A 22,657-nucleotide genomic window follows, 5' to 3' on the forward strand; every position below is an offset into this window, starting at 1 on the left:
GTCTGTTACCTGAGTTTGGGCCAGAAGTCGGGCGTTTTAGCTTATGTTTAACTATAATAACGTCTGAGTTTTTCAGCATTCCAGGGTCGAGCAAGTTTCTCCCCGAGAAGATTCTCGAGGTAGTAGGCGCCGTTCTCGGTTTTGTCATAAACTCGGTACGGGCCTTCCCAGTTTGGGGCTAGTTTGCCCTCGCGCGAGTCTTTCATGTTTCTGCGAAGCACTAGGGCGCCGATTTCGAACTCGCGCTTTATAACTTTGGTGTTATGGCGAAGAGCTATTTGCTGTTTTAGTTTAGCTTCTCGGAGGGCTGATCCTGCTCGGATCTCTTCTACCATATCGAGTTCTTCCCTCATGGCCTCGTCGTTAAGTTCTTCCTCGAGGGGGAATTCGGTGCGCCGAGAAGGCTCTCGGATTTCTACGGGAATTACGGCTTCGGTGCCGTAGGTTAGTCGGAAAGGAGTCTCGCCTGTGCTCGAATGGGGCGTCGTCCTGTACGCCCAGAGTACACTATGTAGTTCTTCGACCCAAGCTTTTTTGGCTTCGCCGAGTCTTCTCTTTAATCCTCGGAGGATGACTCGGTTGGCTGCCTCGGCCTGCCCGTTTGTCTGAGGGTGCTCGACTGAGGTGAAGTGTTGCTTCGTGCCAAGCTTGGCCACAAACTCTTGGAATTTTTTGTCAGTGAACTGGGTGCCATTGTCGGTGATTATGGCCTGAGGGACCCCGAACCGGGCAAGTATGTTTCGTTTGTAGAAACGGAGCACGTTTTGAGATGTGATCTTGGCGAGCGCCTCGGCTTCTATCCATTTCGTGAAGTAATCGACGGCGACCACGAGATATTTATTTTGGTACGAGCCGACCGGGAACGGTCCGAGGAGGTCCATTCCCCAGGTGGAAAAAGGCCAAGGGGAGGAGAGGGATTTTAGCTCGTTGGGGGGAGCTAGGTGCATGTCGGCATGCCGCTGACATCTGTCGCATTTCTGAACATGCTCCTTGGCGTCCTACTGCATAGTCGTCCAATAATAGCCGGCTCTGAGGGCTTTCCTCGCCAGAGATCGGCCGCCGAGATGCTGGCCGTTAATCCCTTCGTGAAGCTCTTGCAGTACTTCCATTGCCTGCGAGCCGTCGATGCACTTGAGGAGGGGAATGGAGAAGCCGCGCCGATAGAGTTTATTTTCGATGACCGTGTACGAGCAGGCTCTCCTCTTAATGGCTGAAGCTTCCTTCGGATCATCGGGAAGCTCGTCGTTCATGAGGTATTTGTATACCGGAGTCATCCAGCAATGGGCGTCTCCGATGGCAAATACTTGTATGGTCTGCGCGTTTTTGCCTACGCTTGGATCGGACAAGATTTCTTGTATCACCGACTTGTTCCCTCCCTTCTTTCTTGTGCTTGCGAGCTTGGATAAGAGGTCGGCCCTCGAGTTGTGTTCTCGAGGGATGTGTGCGACGTCTGCCTTTGTGAATCCTTTCATCTTTTCTTTGACGAGCGATAGATATTCGGCTAGCGTGTCGTTTTTGGCTTGGTAATCGCCGCTAACTTGGGATGCGACCAGTTGAGAGTCGGTATAAATCATGACTTCCCGAGCGCCCACGTCCTCGGCGAGGCGTAGGCCCGCTAGGAGGGCTTCGTACTCGGCCTGGTTGTTCGATGTGGTGAAGGATAGGACTAAGGATACTTCGATGACGAGTCCATCGTCGTTTTCCAAGATGATACCGGCCCCACTGCCCGCGTGGCTTGAGGCGCCATCAACGTAGATGGTCCACTTTTTCTCGGTGGGTGTTAGGGAGTTGGAGATCGTCGTCATTTCGGCCACGAAGTCGGCGAGCGCTTGGGCTTTTAACGCTTTCCTGCCCTCGTATTGTATGTCAAATTCGGACAGTTCGAGAGACCATTTCAGCATTCTCCCGGCCATGTCTGGTCGGCTGAGAAGTTGCTTGATCGGTTGGTCTGTCTGGACGATGATAGTGTGGGCGAGGAAGTAGTACCTCAGTCTTCTGGCGGCCGTTATTAGGGCCAGTGCGATTTTTTCTATCTGTTGATATCGGACCTCGGGTCCTTGTAGGGCTTTGCTAGTGAAATACACTGGCTTCTGCCCGTCTTCCGTTTCTCGGATCAGGGCTGCGCCGGCCGCCTCGCCTGAAACGGCCAAGTAGAGATAGAGAACCTCGTTGCTGTCTGGTCGGGATAGCACCGGGGGTTTGGAGAGCACTTGTTTGAGGTGGGATAACGCTCGTTCGCATTCCTCGGACCACTCGAAAGCTGCTTCTTTCCGAAGAAGCTTAAAGAATGGAAGTGCATGCTGGGCGGATTTCGCGACGAAGCGGGATAATGCCGTGAGCATTCCGTTTAGTACTTGGATGGATTTTTTATTGGTGGGGGTAGGGAGGTCTGAGAATGCTCGGCACTTATCAGGGTTGGCTTCTATTCCTCGTTCTGTTAAGTAGAAACCGAGGAATTTGCCTGCCCGTACTCCGAAGGTACACTTCTCCGGATTGAAGCGCATCCGGCAGGACCTGGCCTGCTCGAAGACCCGCTCGAGATGTAGCGTGTGGTCGGAGTCTTCTCGAGATTTGACGATCATGTCGTCCATATACACCTCGAGCGTGTCGCCGATTTCTCCTCGGAAGACCTTGTTCATCATCCGCTGGTAAGTGGCTCCGGCGTTTTTGAGTCCGAAGGGCATTACGTTGTAGTAATAATTGCCCGATTCGGTCATGAAAGCCGTGCATTGCTTGTCGCATTTCGCCATGGGGATCTGGTTGTAACCAGAATAAGCGTCCATGAAGGACAACAGTTTATAGCCGGCCGAGTTGTCGACCAGTCTATCAATATTAGGTAAAGGGTAGGCGTCCTTTGGACATGCCCGGTTAACATCAGTATAATCAACGCACATTCTCCATTTTCCATTAGATTTTTTAACAAGTACAACATTTGAGAGCCAAGTTGAATACTTGGCCTCGGAAATAAAATTTGCCTCTAGGAGGTCTTTTACAGCTTTCTCGGCAGCCTCCGCTTTCTCGGGAGACTGCCGACGCCTACGTTGTACTACGACCTTGGCGGTTGGATTGATGGAGAGGTGGTGACAGGCGACCTCAGGGTCGAGTCCGGGCATCTCTGCGGCGCTCCAGGCGAACAGGTCGGCATTGGCTCGAAGGCAGGCTATGAGTTGCTTCCTCGGCAGGTCAGGGATGCCTTTGCCGATCTTCACTGCTCTGTTGGGGTTGTCCCCCAGGGGGATCAGCTCGAAATCTCCGTCGGGGACAGGCCGGACGGGATGAGGGGCCTTTGATTGTGTCTCTTCCCCGGTCTTCAGTTCTTCCTGCGTAAACCTCGCATCGAGGTCGACTGAGCTGACGTTGGCCGTTGGAACCTGATCTTCCCGAGGATGCTTGTCTTCGGCTCTTGGTTTTTTGTTGGAGCTGGTCGGAGGAGCGATCAGCTCTAGTCCTTTGACGGACGCATCGAAGATCCTTCTCGCAGCTTCAATGTCGGCGTTGATGGTGGCCACTTTCCCTGTCCTCGTGTAGAACTTCATCTTCAGATGGACCGTGGAGGGTACGGCGGTTAGCTCGGCCAGTGTGGGACGCCCGATGATGCAGTTGTACAATGTTTTGCAGTCGATTACCAAAAACCTGGTTTTGACTTGCCTGGACGCTTCCCCTTCCCCGAAGGTGACAATCAGCTCGACGTATCCCCATGGTTTGGTGGTGGCTCCGTTAAAACCTTGGAGGTCGGAACCCACATAGGGAGTGAGGTGCGAGTCGTCCAGCTGAAGTGTTTGGAAGAGGTGGGAGTACATAATGTCGACTGAACTGCCTTCATCTACCAGGACCCGTCGAACATCGAAGTTTGCCATTCTGGCTCGGACGAGGAGGGGAATGGTGGCGTTTGGAGCTCCGCCGGGCAGTTCTTCGAGGTAGAAAGTGATTGGCTCTGACTTTCCTCGGAATTTCCGCAGAGTAGGGCCGAGGTCGGTATTGGCGCTGAGTAGCTCGTCGAACTTTCTCTTGACTGAACTGACGGTGAGAGAGCCGGGGTCCCCGCCGTTGGAGATGACCATAGCGGTGGGGAAATGTTCCCAGGTGCTGAGGGCGGTCGTCACGCCGACCGAAGGGATGAAGTCTTCCGGTCGGGTTACGGACAGTGCGACTTGAAGTGGTCTGCTGTCTGGTGAGTTCCCCTCGTCAGAGTTTCGAGGGATGCCTCTTCTGGGGGGTTCTCCCTTCTTAGTGTATCTTGCCAGGTGGCCCTCTTTGATCAGGGTCTCTATGGCATCTTTGAGATTTATGCATTCGTCAGTCATATGCCCGTGGCTTTTGTGGTACTTGCAGTACTTGGACTTGTCCGTCCCCGGTCTTGTAGGATTTGACTTCGGGGGCCTGATGTTGGATTTCTTGAACTCGGCGTTCTGGCAGTCGGCCAGGATTTTCTCCCGGGAGGTGTTCAAAGGAGTGTAGTCGTTGAAACGCCCTGCTGGTCCCCGCCGTTCTTTGACATCTCGGGATCGGTCGTCCCTTCGTTTGTCTTGTCCTCGGCGTGACCCCGGGTCTTCGAGGTTTGAGCTGCGAGCGGCACCACTGCCCCTCGGGGCTCTGATTGCGGCTGCCTCGCCTTCCTCAAAATCGATGAATGCCTTTGCTTTGTTGAGGAGGTCATTCATCGAGTGCACCTTCTCAATCTTAATAGCTTTCTTGAAGTCACTGCCGGGGAGGAGTCCTCGCTCCAAGATGTACCTCTTCATGTAGTCTTCTGTCTGCACTTGGACGGCCTCCTTGTTGAATCTTTCAAGGTAATCTCGAAGAGGTTCGTTGGGTCCTTGTACTACGGCCTCGAGATTGGCTTCCGATTTCGGTTGCCGTCGGGAGGCTGTGAAGTGGCTCAAGAAGAGTTCTTTGAGCTCGGTCCAAGAATGGATGGAGTTCGAAGGGAGGTTCCTGTACCAATTCATCGCTCCCTTCCTGAGGGTGGTCGGGAAAATGCGGCACTTGATCGAGCCTCTGACGACGTGATAGTCCATGACCGCTTCGATGCTCCGGATATGGTCGTCGGGGTCGGTGGTTCCGTCGTATTGGTCCAATACTGGCGGTTTTTCCATCCCCCGAGGGAGGCGGGCTCTCCGGATACTGGCGGACAAGGGGCTGCGGAAGTCCTCCTCGTCGCTCGGTCCTGGTGAATTGTAGTGCCTGTTTCGTCGGGGATCCTCTTGGTTGTTACCCGTCGCAGCTTTGGAGGGGCCCCGACGGCCCTGCTCGGGGGAGGGGCTTCTTTGTTCAGCGGTTTCAGGTTTCTGGTTCTTCCTGTTCTTTCTGTGTGGAGAACGGGAACGAGTCCTCCGGCGGCGATGTCTTCTCGGGGGAGACCTTGAAGAGGACGGGGAACGCCGACGGTACCTTCTCGGCGGTGAGCGCGAGGAGGAATAGGAGCGTGACCTGTAGCGCCTCCGTGGAGAGGGGCGACGTCGCCGCTGTCTCTCCAGTTCGTGAATTCGGTCATCCTGAATTCTGAGGAGGCTGTTCGTTAATTGTATTTCTTTGAGTAAGCGGACGGTGATGGGGTCAGCATCCTCGGGAATGTTGAGCGGTTCCTCTTGAAGGATAGAAAAACACTTAGAAAGGGGGGGATTGAATAAGTGTGACTTTAAAACTTGGACAATAAAAATAAAGTGCACAATTATTTTTATCCTGGTTCACTGTTAACGAAGCTACTCCAGTCCACCCCCGCAGAGATGATTTACCTCAACCTGAGGATTTAATCCACTAATCGCACGGATTACAATGGTTTTCCACTTAGTCCACGACTAAGTCTTCCAGAGTCTACAGATCACAACTTGATCACTCCAGGAACACTGCTTAGTTCACTCCTAAGACTTTTCTAGAGTATACTGATCAACCTGATCACTCTAGTTACAAACTGCTCAGCCAACTGCCAAGACTTCCTAGAGTATACTGATCACACGATCACTCTAGTTCCTTACAACTTAATGTAATTCTAAGAGTATTACAAATGCTTCTTAAAAGCGATAATCACAACTGTGATATTTCTCTTAACGTTTAAGCTTAATCTCACTAATATATTACAACAGCAATGTAGTGAGCTTTGATGAAGATGAAGATTCTGAGTTTAGTTTTGAACAGCGTTTCAGCAAGTTTATTTTCGTTCAGAGTTGATAAGAATTAGTAACCTTGCTTCTCATCAGAACTTCATATTTATAGGCGTTGAGAAGATGACCGTTGAGTGCATTTAATGCTTTGCGTGTTCCGTACAGCATTGCATTTAATGTTATATGCTTTTGTCAACTACCTCGAGCCTTGTTCACGCTGTGTCTACTGACGTTGCCTTTAGTAGCTTTAACGTTCCTTTTGTCAGTCAGCGTAGTCTGCCACGTGTACTTTCTTCTGATCTGATGTTTGTGAATATAACGTTTGAATATCATCAGAGTCAAACAGCTTGGTGCATAGCATCTTCTGATCTTCTGACCTTGAAGTGCTTCTGTTGCGTGATACCATCTTCTGATCTTCAGTGCTTCTGATCTCATGTTCTTCTGATGCTTCCATAGACCCATGTTCTGATTCTGCTTCGACCATCTTCTGATGTCTTGCCAGACCATGTTCTGATGTTGCATGCTGAACCATTTGAGACACAACTTCTGAGCGCTGAATTATGCGTACTCTTTATATATTTCCTGAAAGGGAAATTGCATTGGATTAGAGTACCATATTATCTTAAGCAAAATTCATATTATTGTTATCATCAAAACTAAGATAATTGATAAGAACAAATCTTGTTCTAACAATCTCCCCCTTTTTGATGATGACAAAAACATATATAAATGATATGAATTTGCGATCAGAAAGAGTAGACGGCAAAAGACAAATTACACAGCTCTAGCATAAGCATATGAATATGTCTCCCCCTGAGATTAACAATCTCCCCCTGAGATAAATAATCTCCCCCTGAAATAAATACTCGAAGAACTTTGATAAAAGACTTCCCTGATTATTTCGGTAGAGACGATCATATAAGCTTCTGTCTTCAGAGAATTCATAGCTTCTGACTTCTGCTTCCATTGGACAGCTTCAGAACTTGAATTTCTTTAGATCCTTAGAACACTCACAGCTTCTGATTCCTGCTTCCATCTAGGACAGCTTCAGAACTTGAATTTCTTTGATCTTCAGAACATTCACAGCTTCTGACTTCTGCTTCCATTCAGGACAGCTTCAGAACTTGAATGTCTACCAACATCACTTCATGCTAGATTTGTATCAGAACATTGTTGAATGTACCAGAGCATCATCAGAGCATCTCTACATCCTGAAATGTTACAGAACAAAAACTAAACGACAAAAGTCAGCATGAACGAGTTAGAACATAAAATGTATATTCAAATACATGATATGTATCAGAGCCAAATGTATCAGAGCATTTAGGCTAAAACGTGTATCAGAGCAAATAATGTATCAGAGCCATAACATTATATGTATCAGAGCAAATAGAATTTTGTCAGAACAGGATAGACAATGATATTCAAATTCTATTATCAGTGCTTCTGATCGTGCTTCTGATTCCTGAAGCTTGACAGCACTCAGCTTGCTTCAGTTTCCAAGAGCTTATTCCTTTTACAGAATAACGCTTCTTATGGTTTTGCTTCTAGTGTTTGCTTCTGAAGATTTACTTCACTTCTCTGTACCTGCAAAACACTTAAACCATATAGAACTTGCAGTTCTTGTTAGTGAATGTGTGGGAGCCTCTTTACCCAGCAACTGATAGATTTAATCAAATCATTTATCACAAGTATTTCTCCCCCTTTTTGTCATATCATCAAAAAATAGAAAAGATTCAGATGAATAAAACAGAACACATGGAGGAAGAAGATGATTTCATTAAGGTTCAACCAATGGGTACAAAAGTACAGGATGAAAAGATCAGATGCACAGAAACAAAACAGATGCAAAGGAAAGAAAGAAACAACACAGACTCAATCTAAGATGGCCCTAGTCTTGACAAGATCTTGGCCAGCATCTCTTTAACATCGTTGTTGTGTCCTTCTTGCCTTTCAATGAAAGCATCATACTTGTCATTGAGTGAGCTTTGCTCATCCTGTCTCCTCTGAATCGCTTCTAGAGTCCTTGCAAGACGAGAAGGTTCATCAGAAGAAGCTTCACCGCTTTCAACCACAGGAATGGCATGTTGATCTGCAGCTTCCATAGAAGTATCATTTGCTGGGATATCCTCAACAGGAACAGTTTTGGCAACATGATCTTCAGCATCTGCTTCTTGCATAGAAGCATCTCCATATTCTGCAGCAGGAATTTCCGAGTCTCCATTCTCAAGTGCCTGAAGAATGGCAGCTAGATTCCTTGGAGCAGAAGGACCTTCAACTACTGGTGGATCAACAACTTCTGGAATGACCAAGTTTGGATTTTTCTCAGACGGGTTTTCCCTCAGATAGTCAAAGAGAGTCTTGAAGTCTCCTAGCAGAACAGGATATTGAGGTATCCAAACCACAATCTCCCTGCAAGGATTTGCTTCCAATGCAGCAGCCAGTCTCAACTGTTCCATCTCATCCACAAAGGGCTTCTCCTCAGCAGCAACACAATTTCTGAGAGGATGGTAGTATATACCATTATCTTCCTCCAGAAGGTAACCAGGGTAACCAGGGGCAGCAGCCACTAGTCTTTTCTGAACTCCCATTGCTTCTACTTGAAAATCCTTGCGAAATCTTCTCCAGAGATTTCTTGTAGAAACATCATCCAGACCATTTAGGAATGCATCCTTCAGAAGGTCTAGACTGCTAATCACCTCATGTCTGAAGAGTTCCAGGTGTATAGAAGGTTCAGGTTCAGGCGGATTGAAGGTGAATTTGTAGTCAGGATAGAGAAGACAGTAGGGTTGGGATTTTCTGGTAGGTAATGGATGGGATATAGAAGGTGGAGGTGCGGTGGTTGAGGAGGAGGGGATATCTGAGAGAATGATTGATGAGGTTGGAGTGTCAGATGGGATGGATTGAGGAGAGGGTGGAGTATTTGTAAAGGGAATTGGTGAGGGGAAAATATCAGAAGGAGTTGGTGGAAGAATGCTCAACGGTGTGGGGTTTAGAATGGGAGAGGAGAAGGATGATGGAGAAGGATTTTGTAAAGTGAAGTTTACTTTTGGTCCAGAAGGAGGTGATTGGGGAGAAGGTTTAGGGACAGAAGGAGGTGGAGTATAAACCTGCCTTGAAGATCTGGTTCTGTGTAGGGAGTCTCTGATCCTCTTATTTCTGTATTCAGAAGATCCCACCTTGTCAGGATCATAGGTGACCCTTAACTTCTTGGCTCTTTCAGCCTCATCTTCTTTAGCCTTTCTTTTTAACCTCGCCTGTCGTTCCTTCTTATCCTTCTTCAGAATATCATCTTTGGATGGAAGTACTCTACCACGGATCCAAGCAGGATCAACGTCTGATTGCTTCCTCACACAATCTTCCAAGTAAAACTTGACAACTTGATCAAGTTCTTTATGATACAAAGATATGAATCCTTCAACAGCAATTCTTCTTGACAAAATGTCAGGAAAGCTTGTGCACATAACAGGTACATTCTTAATGACTTCCAGTCCGAACAGATCAACACCATTGAAGATGGGACCTTGAGTTACTCCAAGAAAATGCGAGGCATTACGATTTCTGATGGAGTCCACCACTTTGCTTTCAATCAGAATGTCTGAAATCATCCTTCCGAAAGGAATGGTTGTTCTTGGAATATGAGGGTACTTCGCCCTTTCATCTTCTCTTGACTCAAAGATAGAGGTTTTCAGATTCTCAAATAGAATATGGGAGATGTTGATCTCTATCTTTTTGCCAATGCAGAAAAGAGTATACTTGTGAGTCGGACTGATGTAGGAGGAGCAGCGCATCTTTTTTCTATGGTGAAGAGAACCCAGAATAATCTCAGCCCATACTTTATAAAAAGGCTTTAAGTTGCCCGTGAAATGAGAATCAGTTCCAACAACCGTAGAGATTTGTTTTTCAACTAAAGTCCAGTCAACTGTATGGGGTTGAAACTCAGACCAACCTTCTTCATCATCAAGATTGTACAGCTTTCTGATGAGTTTCTCAGTGATAGTTACTTCATGCCCTAGCACGAATGAGATGATGGCAGTTGGGGTAACTGTTGCATGTACCCAAAACTCCTTTACAAGTTCAGGATAAATTGGACCAACCAATCTATCAAGATAATTAGACCATCCTTGCTCAAAGATTCTTGCATCACACTGAAAGCCATTTGCTTTAAGGTTGTTGACGTCCACAGCCGATTCACATAGAACTTCCAGTTCTTTCGTGGGTATTAAGCATGTTTTCAAAGGAGCATCATTTTTGCTTAAACGGTTCTGTGTGGAAGTGATTCTATCTTTAGAGATTGATGAACGAGAAGATGGATTCATTATGATAATGCTTAGAGATCAAATCAAGAACTAGGGTTTGAAGAGAGATGCAACGAAGTGAATGCACAAAAGAGAGAGAGAGAGAGAGAAAAAGAGGGAATGAAGATGAAGCGGGTTATTTAAAAGTTTTAAAAAGAAATCATTATGCATTTAATGAGAAATGACATTAGGAGAGAGAACACAGTAAATGAAATGATTTAATACAGTTACCTAGGTCGGCGTCTTTTCAACTGCACGCTTTGTACAAACCGTACAGACACGTGTTCACCATCAGATAATAGATGACAGCTGTAAATATCAGAATAGACTTTACGCCTTCAGATTTTGATCACTGCTTCTGATCTGATCAACTTTCTCTTTTGGAGACATTCCTTCTGAAGTGTGCTGATATAAATCTGAATGATCTTCTGATTCATTACTTCTGATGTACACAGCTTCTGGAGATTCACTTCTTTGTTCTGCAGCTTCTGATAAGACACAATTGTATCTGCAGAAATTCTTAAGCTCTTTGTTTCATCAGAAACAAGTTTATCATCAAAACAGATGTTTATTGATTTGTCCACAATCAATGTTTCAATGTTGTATATTCTGTAGCATTTAGAGCATTCAGAATAATCAAGAAAGAAACATCAAAGCCTTAGAGGCAAACATCATAGATGGTTCCAAGACTAATAAGCTTCTTTTCTGAATTCCTACAAACAGAGATTCTTCAACAGATTTAAGAACCATAACTTGGAAGACAATCTTTCTTCCCTTCAAGTGTTGAGAGCAACTTGAGTCCAGGTGTCATGTCATGTTGAATGTTGTCTTCTTTGTTATCAAGAGAATCTGCAAAAGAAATAATCTTTTTCTTTGGTACCCACATCTTCTTGGGTCCTTTCTTGTTAGATTTTCTCAAGTTCTGATTGAACTTGGGTTTGACATTATAAGCAATAGGAGGAACAGCATGATAATTTTTAATATGAGTTTCATGATATTTCCTAGGTTGTGTCACATGCTTCTTGGTGTGTGTTATGTGAAAACTTTGTGCATGTGAAGTGTGCCTAATATCATGAGAGTGGCCATACTTGAACTGATCATACAATGGCTTGTATGTGAGTTTCATTTCATCAACAGGTTCAAGTTTGTATGGGGTTTCACCCTCATAACCAATGCCAACTCTTTTGTTTCCAGATACGGCATATATCATAGAAGCTAGCTGACTTCTGCCAATACTTCTAGATAAGAACTTCCTGAAACTTAAATCATATTCTTTCAGAATATGGTTTAGACTAGGAGTGGATTTTTCTGAATCAGAAGGAGATCCAACATTATTGGATAATTTTAAAAGTTTTTCTTTTAATTCAGAATTTTCCAACTCAAGCTTCTTTGTTTCAAATTCAAATAGCTTTTTCAGCTTTTTGTATTTGAGACTAATCTGAGACTTGAGTTCCAGAAGTTCAGTTAGACCGGAAACTAACTCATCTCTAGTAAGTTCAGAAAATACCTCTTCAGAATCTGATTCCGATGTAGATTCTGATCCGTCATCTTCTGTCGCCATCAGCGCACAGTTGGCCTGCTCATCTTCTGAATCATCTTCTGACTCATCCCAGGTTGCCATAAGACCTTTCTTCTTATGAAACTTCTTCTTGGGATTCTCCTTCTGAAGATTTGGACATTCATTCTTGTAGTGTCCAGGCTCATTGCATTCATAGCACATGACTTTCTTCTTGTCAAATCTTCTATCATCAGAAGATTCTCCACGTTCAAATTTCTTTGAACTTCTGAAGCCTCTGAACTTCCTTTGCTTGCTCTTCCAGAGTTGATTTACCCTTCTGGAAATCATGGACAGTTCATCTTCTTCTTCAGATTCTGATTCTTCAGGATCTTCTTCTTTGGCCTGAAAAGCGTTAGTGCATTTCTTGATATTAGATTTTAATGCAATAGATTTACCTTTCTTTTGAGGCTCATTTGCATCCAGCTCAATTTCATGACTTCTCAAGGCACTGATAAGCTCTTCCAGAGAAACTTCATTCAGATTCTTTGCAATCTTGAATGCAGTCACCATAGGACCCCATCTTCTGGGTAAGCTTCTGATGATCTTCTTTACATGATCAGCCTTGGTGTATCCTTTGTCAAGAACTCTCAATCCAGCAGTCAGAGTTTGAAATCTCGAAAACATCTTTTCAATGTCTTCATCATCCTCCATCTTGAAGGCTTCATACTTCTGGATTAAGGCTAGAGCTTTGGTCTCCTTGACTTGAGCGTTTCCTTCATGAGTCATTTTCAAGGACTCATATATATCATAGGCTGTTTCCCTGTTTGATATTTTCTCATACTCAACATGAGAAATAGCATTCAGCAAAACAGTTCTGCATTTATGATGATTCCTGAAATGCTTCTTTTGATCATCATTCATTTCTTGCCTTGTTAGCTTTACGCCTCTGGCATTTACAGGATGTTTGTAACCATCCATCAGAAGATCCCATAGATCACCATCTAGACCAAGAAAGTAACTTTCCAGTTTATCTTTCCAGTATTCAAAGTTTTCACCCTCAAATACCGGCGGTCTTGTATAACCATTGTTACCGTTGTATTGCTCAGCAGAGCCAGATGTAGATGCAGGTGGATTTGTCGGAGTTTCACCAGCCATCTTTTAAATGAAGCGTTTTTCTCTTCCTGAATCTTTTCTAAACACGGTTAAGTGCTTGCACCTTAGAACCGGCGCTCTGATGCCAATTGAAGGATAGAAAAACACTTAGAAAGGGGGGGATTGAATAAGTGTGACTTTAAAACTTGGACAATAAAAATAAAGTGCACAATTATTTTTATCCTGGTTCACTGTTAACGAAGCTACTCCAGTCCACCCCCGCAGAGATGATTTACCTCAACCTGAGGATTTAATCCACTAATCGCACGGATTACAATGGTTTTCCACTTAGTCCACGACTAAGTCTTCCAGAGTCTACAGATCACAACTTGATCACTCCAGGAACACTGCTTAGTTCACTCCTAAGACTTTTCTAGAGTATACTGATCAACCTGATCACTCTAGTTACAAACTGCTCAGCCAACTGCCAAGACTTCCTAGAGTATACTGATCACACGATCACTCTAGTTCCTTACAACTTAATGTAATTCTAAGAGTATTACAAATGCTTCTTAAAAGCGATAATCACAACTGTGATATTTCTCTTAACGTTTAAGCTTAATCTCACTAATATATTACAACAGCAATGTAGTGAGCTTTGATGAAGATGAAGATTCTGAGTTTAGTTTTGAACAGCGTTTCAGCAAGTTTATTTTCGTTCAGAGTTGATAAGAATTAGTAACCTTGCTTCTCATCAGAACTTCATATTTATAGGCGTTGAGAAGATGACCGTTGAGTGCATTTAATGCTTTGCGTGTTCCGTACAGCATTGCATTTAATGTTATATGCTTTTGTCAACTACCTCGAGCCTTGTTCACGCTGTGTCTACTGACGTTGCCTTTAGTAGCTTTAACGTTCCTTTTGTCAGTCAGCGTAGTCTGCCACGTGTACTTTCTTCTGATCTGATGTTTGTGAATATAACGTTTGAATATCATCAGAGTCAAACAGCTTGGTGCATAGCATCTTCTGATCTTCTGACCTTGAAGTGCTTCTGTTGCGTGATACCATCTTCTGATCTTCAGTGCTTCTGATCTCATGTTCTTCTGATGCTTCCATAGACCCATGTTCTGATTCTGCTTCGACCATCTTCTGATGTCTTGCCAGACCATGTTCTGATGTTGCATGCTGAACCATTTGAGACACAACTTCTGAGCGCTGAATTATGCGTACTCTTTATATATTTCCTGAAAGGGAAATTGCATTGGATTAGAGTACCATATTATCTTAAGCAAAATTCATATTATTGTTATCATCAAAACTAAGATAATTGATAAGAACAAATCTTGTTCTAACACCTCTTCTTCCCATGACGGGCTCTCCGCCTCTCGGAGGTGTGGGTGAATGAGGAAGCATGTTGCCCGTCTCGGAGGTCGGTCTCATTCACATTCTGGGCATGTTCCGGCACGTTGGTCGTTCTGATCTGCTCGCCGTTCTGAACGTGCCCTTCTGGAGGAACATGGTCAACATTCTGGACCTGTTGTAGGACCTGCAACAGCTGGGTGTCCTGGGTTTCATGCCCGGACCTTTGTCGCCGACGATCCCCCCGACGATGATTAGCTAGCTCGCGGGAGGATTCCTCGATCAGCTCGTGAAGGAGGAAAGGGTCAGCGCTTGGGATGTTGTTGTTGTCAGCCATGACGATTGGAGATGATTAGCTTTGATCTTTGTTCTTTAAAGATGGGGAAGCAAGTTCCCCGGCAACGGCGCCACTGATCGTACCTGATCAGAAGAATCGTCGTAGGCTGCTCGGACTGGATCTTCTAGGAAGGAGGAGGGGGGGTGTACCTGCAAGGTACTCCAATGCCAAAGTAAGTTGACGAGCAAAGGAGCGCAAGTACTAGCTAAGAGTGAGTAAGAATTGAATACCTGACCCTCTAGTCAAAGAGGGTATATATAGCCCCCAGCGCTGGGCCATGATCTCGCTATTGGGTTGGATTCCCAAGCCCAACTAGGAGACTGCCAGGTTTCCTGAGCGGAAATATCGGAGGTGCGTGTACGCCCTCTGTCCTGGTTAACCGCTCCGAAGTCCAAGGGAAGACGCGGCCTTTTAGGAGCCACGTGGGATCCGAGTTACTCGGAGGATTGGATATGAAGGAGCCCTGCGCGGAGCAGGGTCCTCGGCAAGGATGACGTCCGGGGGAGAGTTAATGCCGAGCGAGGTCGTCTGCTCCGGGTAAGGTGTTAGTGCCGAGCAAGGCGTGTCGGGAAGGCCATGAACTATTCATGGGCCTCTGAGGCTTATTGGGCCGAAAGCGGTGTTGGGCCTAGCCTTGGCCCAGTCCAGAACAGAAACTGAAACTGAGTTTATGAGAATTCAAGAAAAATTTGTTTAAATATCAATTTTAAGATCATGCTAACGAGTGCTCCGAAACACTCTTTAAAGATACCAAATCAAAAAAATATTATTTAAAAAAATATCAATTATTTCAATTTTTCAATACAATTAACACACGCATTTTCAAAAAACCTTACCATTTTAAAAATTTTCCGGGACACTCGTTAACATCTCCTTTAATTTTAAGTCTAATATTGGTGATTTCAAATCACTTAACTAACATAGAACTTTACTTTAAAATTTTTTAGAGTTGTTTTAGAATAAATCACTTTCTAGGAAAAAATAAATGAATTTACATTTGCTATAGTATGTTTGGATTGACTTTTGAAATGACCAAAAGCAACTCTAGAGGTATATAATTGATCATGTGATTTTGAGGTGTTTGGTTATTCTAAAGTAGAATTGATTCTGCTTTTAGAATTTATTCTACATGAAGCTATAATTTATAGCTTCTGAGTTTAAACATAATTTTTACACTGAAATTTGTTGTTCAACTCACTTTTACATAAATATATTCAAATATAAATCAATTATGCTAAACTCAATTATCTCAAAATCAATTCTACCAAACTCAATTCGATTAAAATCAATTTTCTAAACACACAATGCATGTGTTAGCCTCTGAGAGAAAGCTCCACAATGGCCCAAATCATGAAAAGAAGTGACTCCATGCAATCATGAAAAGATTAAGATACACTGCAGCATCATCATCAGCTTAATCCTAATTTGAAAAACTCACTTCTCAGCATCAGTTTGAGGGTTCCTCTGAGCAAGAGTTTTCTTTGTCTTCTCAAGAACACCAAAAAATATTGAACCCCCTATTCCTATCCACAGCACTCTTGGCCCCATACCCTGCAAATAGTTTTAGGCTTTTTAGAAAGCTTTATGGTTAAAAGAAAGTTAAGAATACAAAGTTTCACAAAAGAAGCATAAGCATACCTTAAAAAGAGCATTAGGTCCTTCTTCTTTAACTATTGTCCTAACACAATCACAAATGCCTTTGTAATGTTTTTGTGTTCCCTGAACCATCAATCTGGTTTTTATTACATCAAGTGGAGTTGTAACTGCTCCAGTTATTGCAGCTGTAAGGCATTAAATTTATCGTTCTCAGTTCCAACAAAAGCTTGGCAATATATTAAGCATGAGTGAAAAGAATATATACAAATGCTGCATTTTTTTTGCCTTTCAAAGCACTTAAAATGAAAGGAAGGGTGTCATTCCTTTCACTGCATGCAGGTTTTGTTTAAAGAAATCATATACAAACATATTATAAGGAGTTCTAAAATACTTCACTAGAAAATTTATAATCGTTCTGAAGAAGTACCGGCAAAAGCACCAATCATAGCATTCTCTGGATCATTCAGATCTCTTTTTGCCTGCAAAAAAACAAGAAGTTCAGAAACTATTGAGCACTTCTACAAGGTTCTATTTGTGGATAGAAACACGAATAGAACTACGCAGAAAACAGGAGAGAAGCATCAAAATAATATTATCCTTAAAAAGTTTAGGTGCAAAGAGACGTCCTAAGGAGTAAGAGAATTTTGATGCAACCATGCCACAAACAATCTTAAGGGCGTGAGCATTTATATTCATACAAGCCAAACTACAGTTTTACATGAAACAGAATGCTTCTCATTTTATAGATGAATTGAAATTGAAGCTGCCTTCATAAAAATACATAAAGAATAATAGACACTTCAAATTTAAGCTTACCGCTACTTTATACCCGATACGGAGCTGTTCGTAGATGCATAATTCTAATGCATCAAACGGTAAATCTCGCAATAAGAAAGATCTATATCCCTACAATCACTCAGAAACAAAAGTACAGGTCAAGGTAGACAAAATAACAACCCAAGTCAGCATATATATAATGTTCAAGTAGAAACTATATGGTCATCAATGACATGAAATTAATACATACCGCAAAAAGACCTTTAAAACCCTCATTAGCAATGATAAGACGGAGAGCAGATGAGGTTGATTTGAACTGACCGGTTTGTATTCTTTGCTTAACAACCTAGAAAGTCACAAAATCAATCTCAACCTTAAGGAAGTAGAAAATAATGGGCAAAGTCAAAAGTAAAATTACTTACCTCAGTAGGAACACGAACAAGCGAAGAAGCAGCTCCTGCAATAGTACCTGCAGCCTGTACTCAGATTAGGAATATTATCACAACAACAATTATAATAGAAATGCCGTTGCTCACAGTTCTGTGCTAGGCTAAACTGCCTGTGTGCTAATCATTTAAGACAAGCTTGGTCATTGTTTACACTTTACATTGACTCTAAATTTTGTTTGCAATTTTGTTTGCTTACAAGAACTAAAAATAGTGCACTTCATGCCAAATGAGCAACAAAATTTTATATGTAACTTCTATCACAAATTGTATAGGACTATAGGTACATATCAAACTAGAAAATCTCCTTTCAAGCCAAGTACAAGCCTAGACTCAAACTCTTTTACTGCTCAAGATGAGCTTATGAAACTAAATGGTTGACTCAAACTATGAAAACTGATGTATTCAAAAAGTTATCTACTGTCAGCACATGCTGTAAGCCATTGCCAAATATTATAAATGATTGAAAATAAAATTTGGTAAAAATTCTTATAAATTTGTTGAATAACTAAAAAATATTGGATATCATGGTAAGTCTATGGTTTTTGAAACAGAAAAGGTGGCCAGTAAAAGAACTATGCTCTTGAGTTTTTGGCCACGTCAGGATAGTTTTGGGTCAATCCCGGTTTGTGTATGCTATGATTTATCTCAACTAATAATAGCCCTGAACATTATCATGTCTAGATAATTTGAATAGATTATCAATTTTATATTAAGAAAGCCAACTTACAATATGAGCCAGAGCATTTAGATTCTCAGGGAAGATCTGCAGCAATTTCTGCTTTGCTGGTTCATACACACCAATAAAAATTGCAGAAGCTCTGCCAAGAGAGGAAGAATATCCAGTTAAACATACACTGCATATAATTGAGTTTCAAGACACGTACATCGTAATATCTAATTAGCTTTGATTCAAACATGTTAGTTGTTGAAGTATGTTAAGAAAAAAAGCAGAGAACGGGATAAACAACACTGAAATGAATGCAGCATGAATTGAAAAAGGGGAGGTGTATATGGAAATAAAGCCCACTCACGGTAAGGAACCAGCAAGGTTTACAGCCAATCCAGAATACAAACCTTTGAAATCAATTTTTAGTCCACCACGAGCAACCTGATATAAAATGGAATACGATATGAAATCAAAAGATAGTGCAATTAAAATTAGATATGTGAGAATCAATGAAAGGAAAAATGTTATAAAACTTGACAACACACACAAAGTAGAATTACAAAACTTGACTCGATACATTGAATTCACCTGTAGCCGTGTTTTGATGGTATCAATGGGGTATAAAGCTGCCTCTACAGCAACACCAGCAACACCTCCAGCAATGCAACCCTCTACAATTTTCATAAGTATGTCATACAACACAAGGATATTCCCACAAGGATTTTGAATCTAAATTGAAAAAAAGTTACCATATAAAGCGCGTAAATAGTCGACATGCTTATTCTCTCCATTACTGATAGACATGAAGAACTTATCTGGATCCTTTTGAGGAGGCATTTTAAAAATCAATGCATCTGCAATTCTGCATATACAAGACATTTGTTCAACATAAGCAAGCAAATACACAAGAAAAAAATCTCTTGAACTAAATTGACACAAGAAATTTAGATGAAAAAGTAAATTAAATAGTATCATAGACTCATTTCATGAACTAAATAAAGCAAAAAACTAGATTTAAGGGTAAAAATGAAATTGAATTTTGAGGGAAACCCAATTTAGCATGATTTGGTAATAGGCATAATGAATCATAAAAATGCATAAAGTTTGAGCAAAAAAGAAGTTGAGTATACCAATTGCAATCGAAGATTTGAAGCTCGTGAAGAATGTGCAAAGATCAACACGAACCAAAATTCTAAGAGTGAGAAGATGCAGAAGCTTGAAACGACGACGTTTTGACTGGGTTTCTCTGGGTTTATACGCACGTGCAAAATCTTTAGATACGCAATGTAGAGTCTAGCAGAAAAATAAATTATTCTCCTATAAAAATAAAACTCATTCATTTTTTAATTTTATTTATCAGAAAATGGGTGATGCACTACCAATCACGACCATGAATCAGGACAAGTCAGACTGTAATTTTAAAAAAACTTATATGACATGGCAAAACGTTTTGTTTTTATTGGATGACAGTGTAAAACTTTTTTACACTGTCAGTGCACTACCTTTAACCTCTTTATTTATTTAATCTTTTTTGTCAAATATCACATTGTTAAATCTTATACAATACTATTATTTGAGAATACCGGTTAATTCAATACTATTATGAACCAACAGCCACTAACGGATTCACGAACTAACAATCTTGGGAGAAAACTATTATCTTTCTTTGACAATACTTTACTATTTCATTATTTATTTATTTTCATTAGTTTCTCTTCTTTTTATCTCTCTTATTCCAATCAAATGCAAATCAGATAGAAAAAGTATTAGTAATATTTGTCACACTTTTTAAAACTGTTTAGTTACTTACACAGTAAAAAGTAATCAATTGTTACTATTTTTACAGTCAAGGCCAAGTATGTGTAGTTGATGATAAATGTTGTGCACAAGTCATTTGGCTAAAACAACAATTATTAAATTATGATTGAAAACTATGTTGTGTTTCAATTAAGTGTGAAAATACTAATGCAATTAGTCTCATAAAGAATCCCCTTTATATAGTGGAGGGAATTAGAGATGCCCTCATGTGTAGGGGTGGCAAAACGGGCCGTGGCCCGCGGGGCCGGCCCGCCACCCGCCAAAAAATGGCGGGTTGGGTTGGAATTTTAGGCCCGCCGCTCGCCAAAGCTCGCCCCGCAAAAACCCGCCGCCCGCCATACCCGCCCCGCCAAAGCCCGTCGCCCGACAAAACCCGCCTCTCCTCCAAAATTCACTCTTTTTTTAGTTAATTCTAGTAATTTTAATTCTTGATGGTTTATTTTATACATTTATTTATAAATATATGTAATATTTTTTTAAGTAAATTTGTTAAAAAATTGCTTTTATAAAAAATTGTTTTAAAAAATAAGTAAAAAGTTTGATTAAAAGGTAAAAAAAGGCTATTAAACTATTAAAAAAATATAAATAAAAATAGGCGGGTAAGCCCGCCGCCCGCCAACCCGCCATCTTGGCGGGGCGGGCATGACTTTTATGCCCAATTTACTTGACGGGCATGCCCGCCCCGCTCGTTTTTTGGCGGGAATAAGGCGGGGCGGGCGGCGGGCGGGGCGGGCGGCCCGTTTTGCCACCCCTACTCATGTGATCAGCCGTCTCAAACGAGGGGCCGCCTGATTATAGCTGACGGTGGTGAATGCTTTGAGTCGCTAATACCTTAGCATCCACGTTCTAGGATTAGATCTTCATTGTGATTGGGATTTTTTGCCCTAGGGCCCACAACCGACTAAGAATAGTACCTGCAAACACTTTGACACTTAAGTTAGTAAATAAATAAGAATGTTTTTAGGTTTTCGAGAGTGTACCCCTTATTTTGGTGTTTGTTGCTCTTACATCGAAGTCCTTTTAGGGTTTTTGGAGATAAACAACCTTTTTCCCTCTCAAGTGGACAAGTGTTAGAATATGATTTGTTCTATCATCTAACGGTCCTCCTTCTATCATTTGCTTGGACCAAGTATTTTAATAGAGCAAGTTTGTGCTTGCTCCCTAGGGCATATAACATTTTTTAGACGATTAGCATAAAATTGATTTTCTCTTTATTTTATTAGACTTTATGCGTTGAGCAAACTCTAAAGTTAAGGCCGAAGAAGATCAATAACCTTTGTTGTTACGAGGTACAACCCAATATTCTAATGGAATGATATTTTTTCTATCTCAGGTCAAATATATTATATCACTAATTAAATAATCTATGTTGAGCTTAAAAGTCAAACTTAAAATTTTAAAAATATAGAGGGGAGAGATTATAAAAATATTAATTAAAATGAAAAAAAAAACGATAAAAAAAGTAATTTAATCAACTAAAAAAATAAAAACTAGTTAATGACAACTTGACGAAACACTTTAAAAATAGTATGTTATAAAAATGGAGTGGAATATTGATCTCTCTAATATCACATATAATTTTTAATAGACAGTAAACATGTATTGAATAATGAACATTGATAATAATATTTTTTTTATTATCAGTAATCAGTCTATTGATAATAATATTGTTTTTCTTTCTCTTTTAAACTTTCAAACAAGTTCTTAAACATGAAGAAAATATGATTGAGATCAGAAAAGTCATGAGTGTGCCAAGCTTTATTTTAATAATTAATTTTATAAAATTCAAAATTATGCTGTCACTTGATTATCCAAACACACAAATGAATGGTCACCGTCCTCTACATAATTCAACCATTTCTTGCATTTTTCACGTTCCGAGTATTTTATAGTCTATATTTTTTTCTTACTCTTCTTTTGTATGAGCCACCGTGACAGACTGACAGCTTCATTTTTCCAACCTGATTAAAGATATCATTGAATTACATATAAGAAATGAAAAGACATTTGACAATAATGTTCGAAATGGCAAACAAGTAGTTGTCAAATCAATATTTTGGCACAAGAGCTTATTTAATGGGGACATATCACATATATAATGTATAGATAAGAGCAAAGAAACCTTTGATAAAAATGTCAATAAATACTTGGTCAAGGTTCTAGGCACCACAAAATAATCTCTCTTTCAAATGTTGAATCATTACAATAAATGTAACATATAGTAACCACAAAAGTCTAAATGGTACTGCCTCTATAACTATTTATAAAACTCCTCTCATACTAAATGGCTTTGTTTGTTTCCTTGTGCCTTTTTTATTTTGTTAAAAGGGGGATGACATTTAGGATTTACATTTTCTCTTTTTAATTTTTTTTGTTACTAAGAAAAACATAATCAAGTTTAATGAAGTTTTCTATAACTTTCTTTTTTAATGATTACTTGTATGATCAAAGTGCTAACTATTGTATCTTATGTGATGGAACAATCAATGGAAATATATGCAATTCTTAGAATTCAGAGTTGATTATTCAGAAAGAGGATTTAGGGTTTTAGCTGTTTTGGAGAGAAGAGATAAAACCAAAGTGATGAGAGTTTATTGGAGTTATTTTATTGAATGAAGTAAATGTGATATATATATCACTTAGTACAAAACAATAGAGCTGCAAT

General features: G+C 41.3%; 1 protein-coding gene across 2 annotated transcripts; it reads right to left on the reverse strand.

Annotated features, from left to right (window-relative positions):
* Positions 1-15,749: 15,749 nt before the first annotated feature.
* On the reverse strand, positions 15,750-19,459 carry LOC131613155 (S-adenosylmethionine carrier 1, chloroplastic/mitochondrial-like). Of its 2 annotated transcripts, XM_058884852.1 has the most exons (11): positions 19,305-19,459; positions 18,924-19,036; positions 18,763-18,845; positions 18,539-18,615; positions 18,235-18,325; positions 17,481-17,534; positions 17,309-17,404; positions 17,098-17,187; positions 16,709-16,760; positions 16,324-16,466; positions 15,751-16,236 (listed from the first exon to the last, which is right to left on the reverse strand). In XM_058884852.1, exons 2-11 carry the CDS (start codon positions 19,009-19,011, stop codon positions 16,120-16,122), a joined length of 891 nt encoding a protein of 296 aa, XP_058740835.1. In that variant the 5' UTR covers positions 19,012-19,036; positions 19,305-19,459; the 3' UTR covers positions 15,751-16,119. The 2 variants fall into 2 exon arrangements, with proteins under 2 accessions (XP_058740837.1, XP_058740835.1); XM_058884854.1 differs by lacking the exon at positions 19,305-19,459 and having other exon boundaries at positions 15,750-16,236; positions 18,924-19,034.
* Positions 19,460-22,657: the final 3,198 nt, after the last annotated feature.

Source organism: Vicia villosa, linkage group LG1 (assembly GCF_029867415.1).
Source record: "Vicia villosa cultivar HV-30 ecotype Madison, WI linkage group LG1, Vvil1.0, whole genome shotgun sequence".
NCBI lineage: Eukaryota > Viridiplantae > Streptophyta > Magnoliopsida > Fabales > Fabaceae > Vicia > Vicia villosa.

What these genes read in the sequence shown, in the direction of transcription:
- LOC131613155 (XM_058884854.1), bottom strand. Translation starts at nt 19,011, where the DNA reads ATGCCTCCTCAAAAGGATCCAGATAAGTTCTTCATGTCTATCAGTAAT. An exon ending in TAAATGCTCTGGCTCATATT is followed by an intron (nt 17,535 to 18,234) that starts GTAAGTTGGCTT and finishes ATCTGAGTACAG; the next exon opens with GCTGCAGGTACTATTGCAGG. An exon ending in GTATCGGGTATAAAGTAGCG is followed by an intron (nt 16,761 to 17,097) that starts GTAAGCTTAAAT and finishes GTTTTTTTGCAG; the next exon opens with GCAAAAAGAGATCTGAATGA.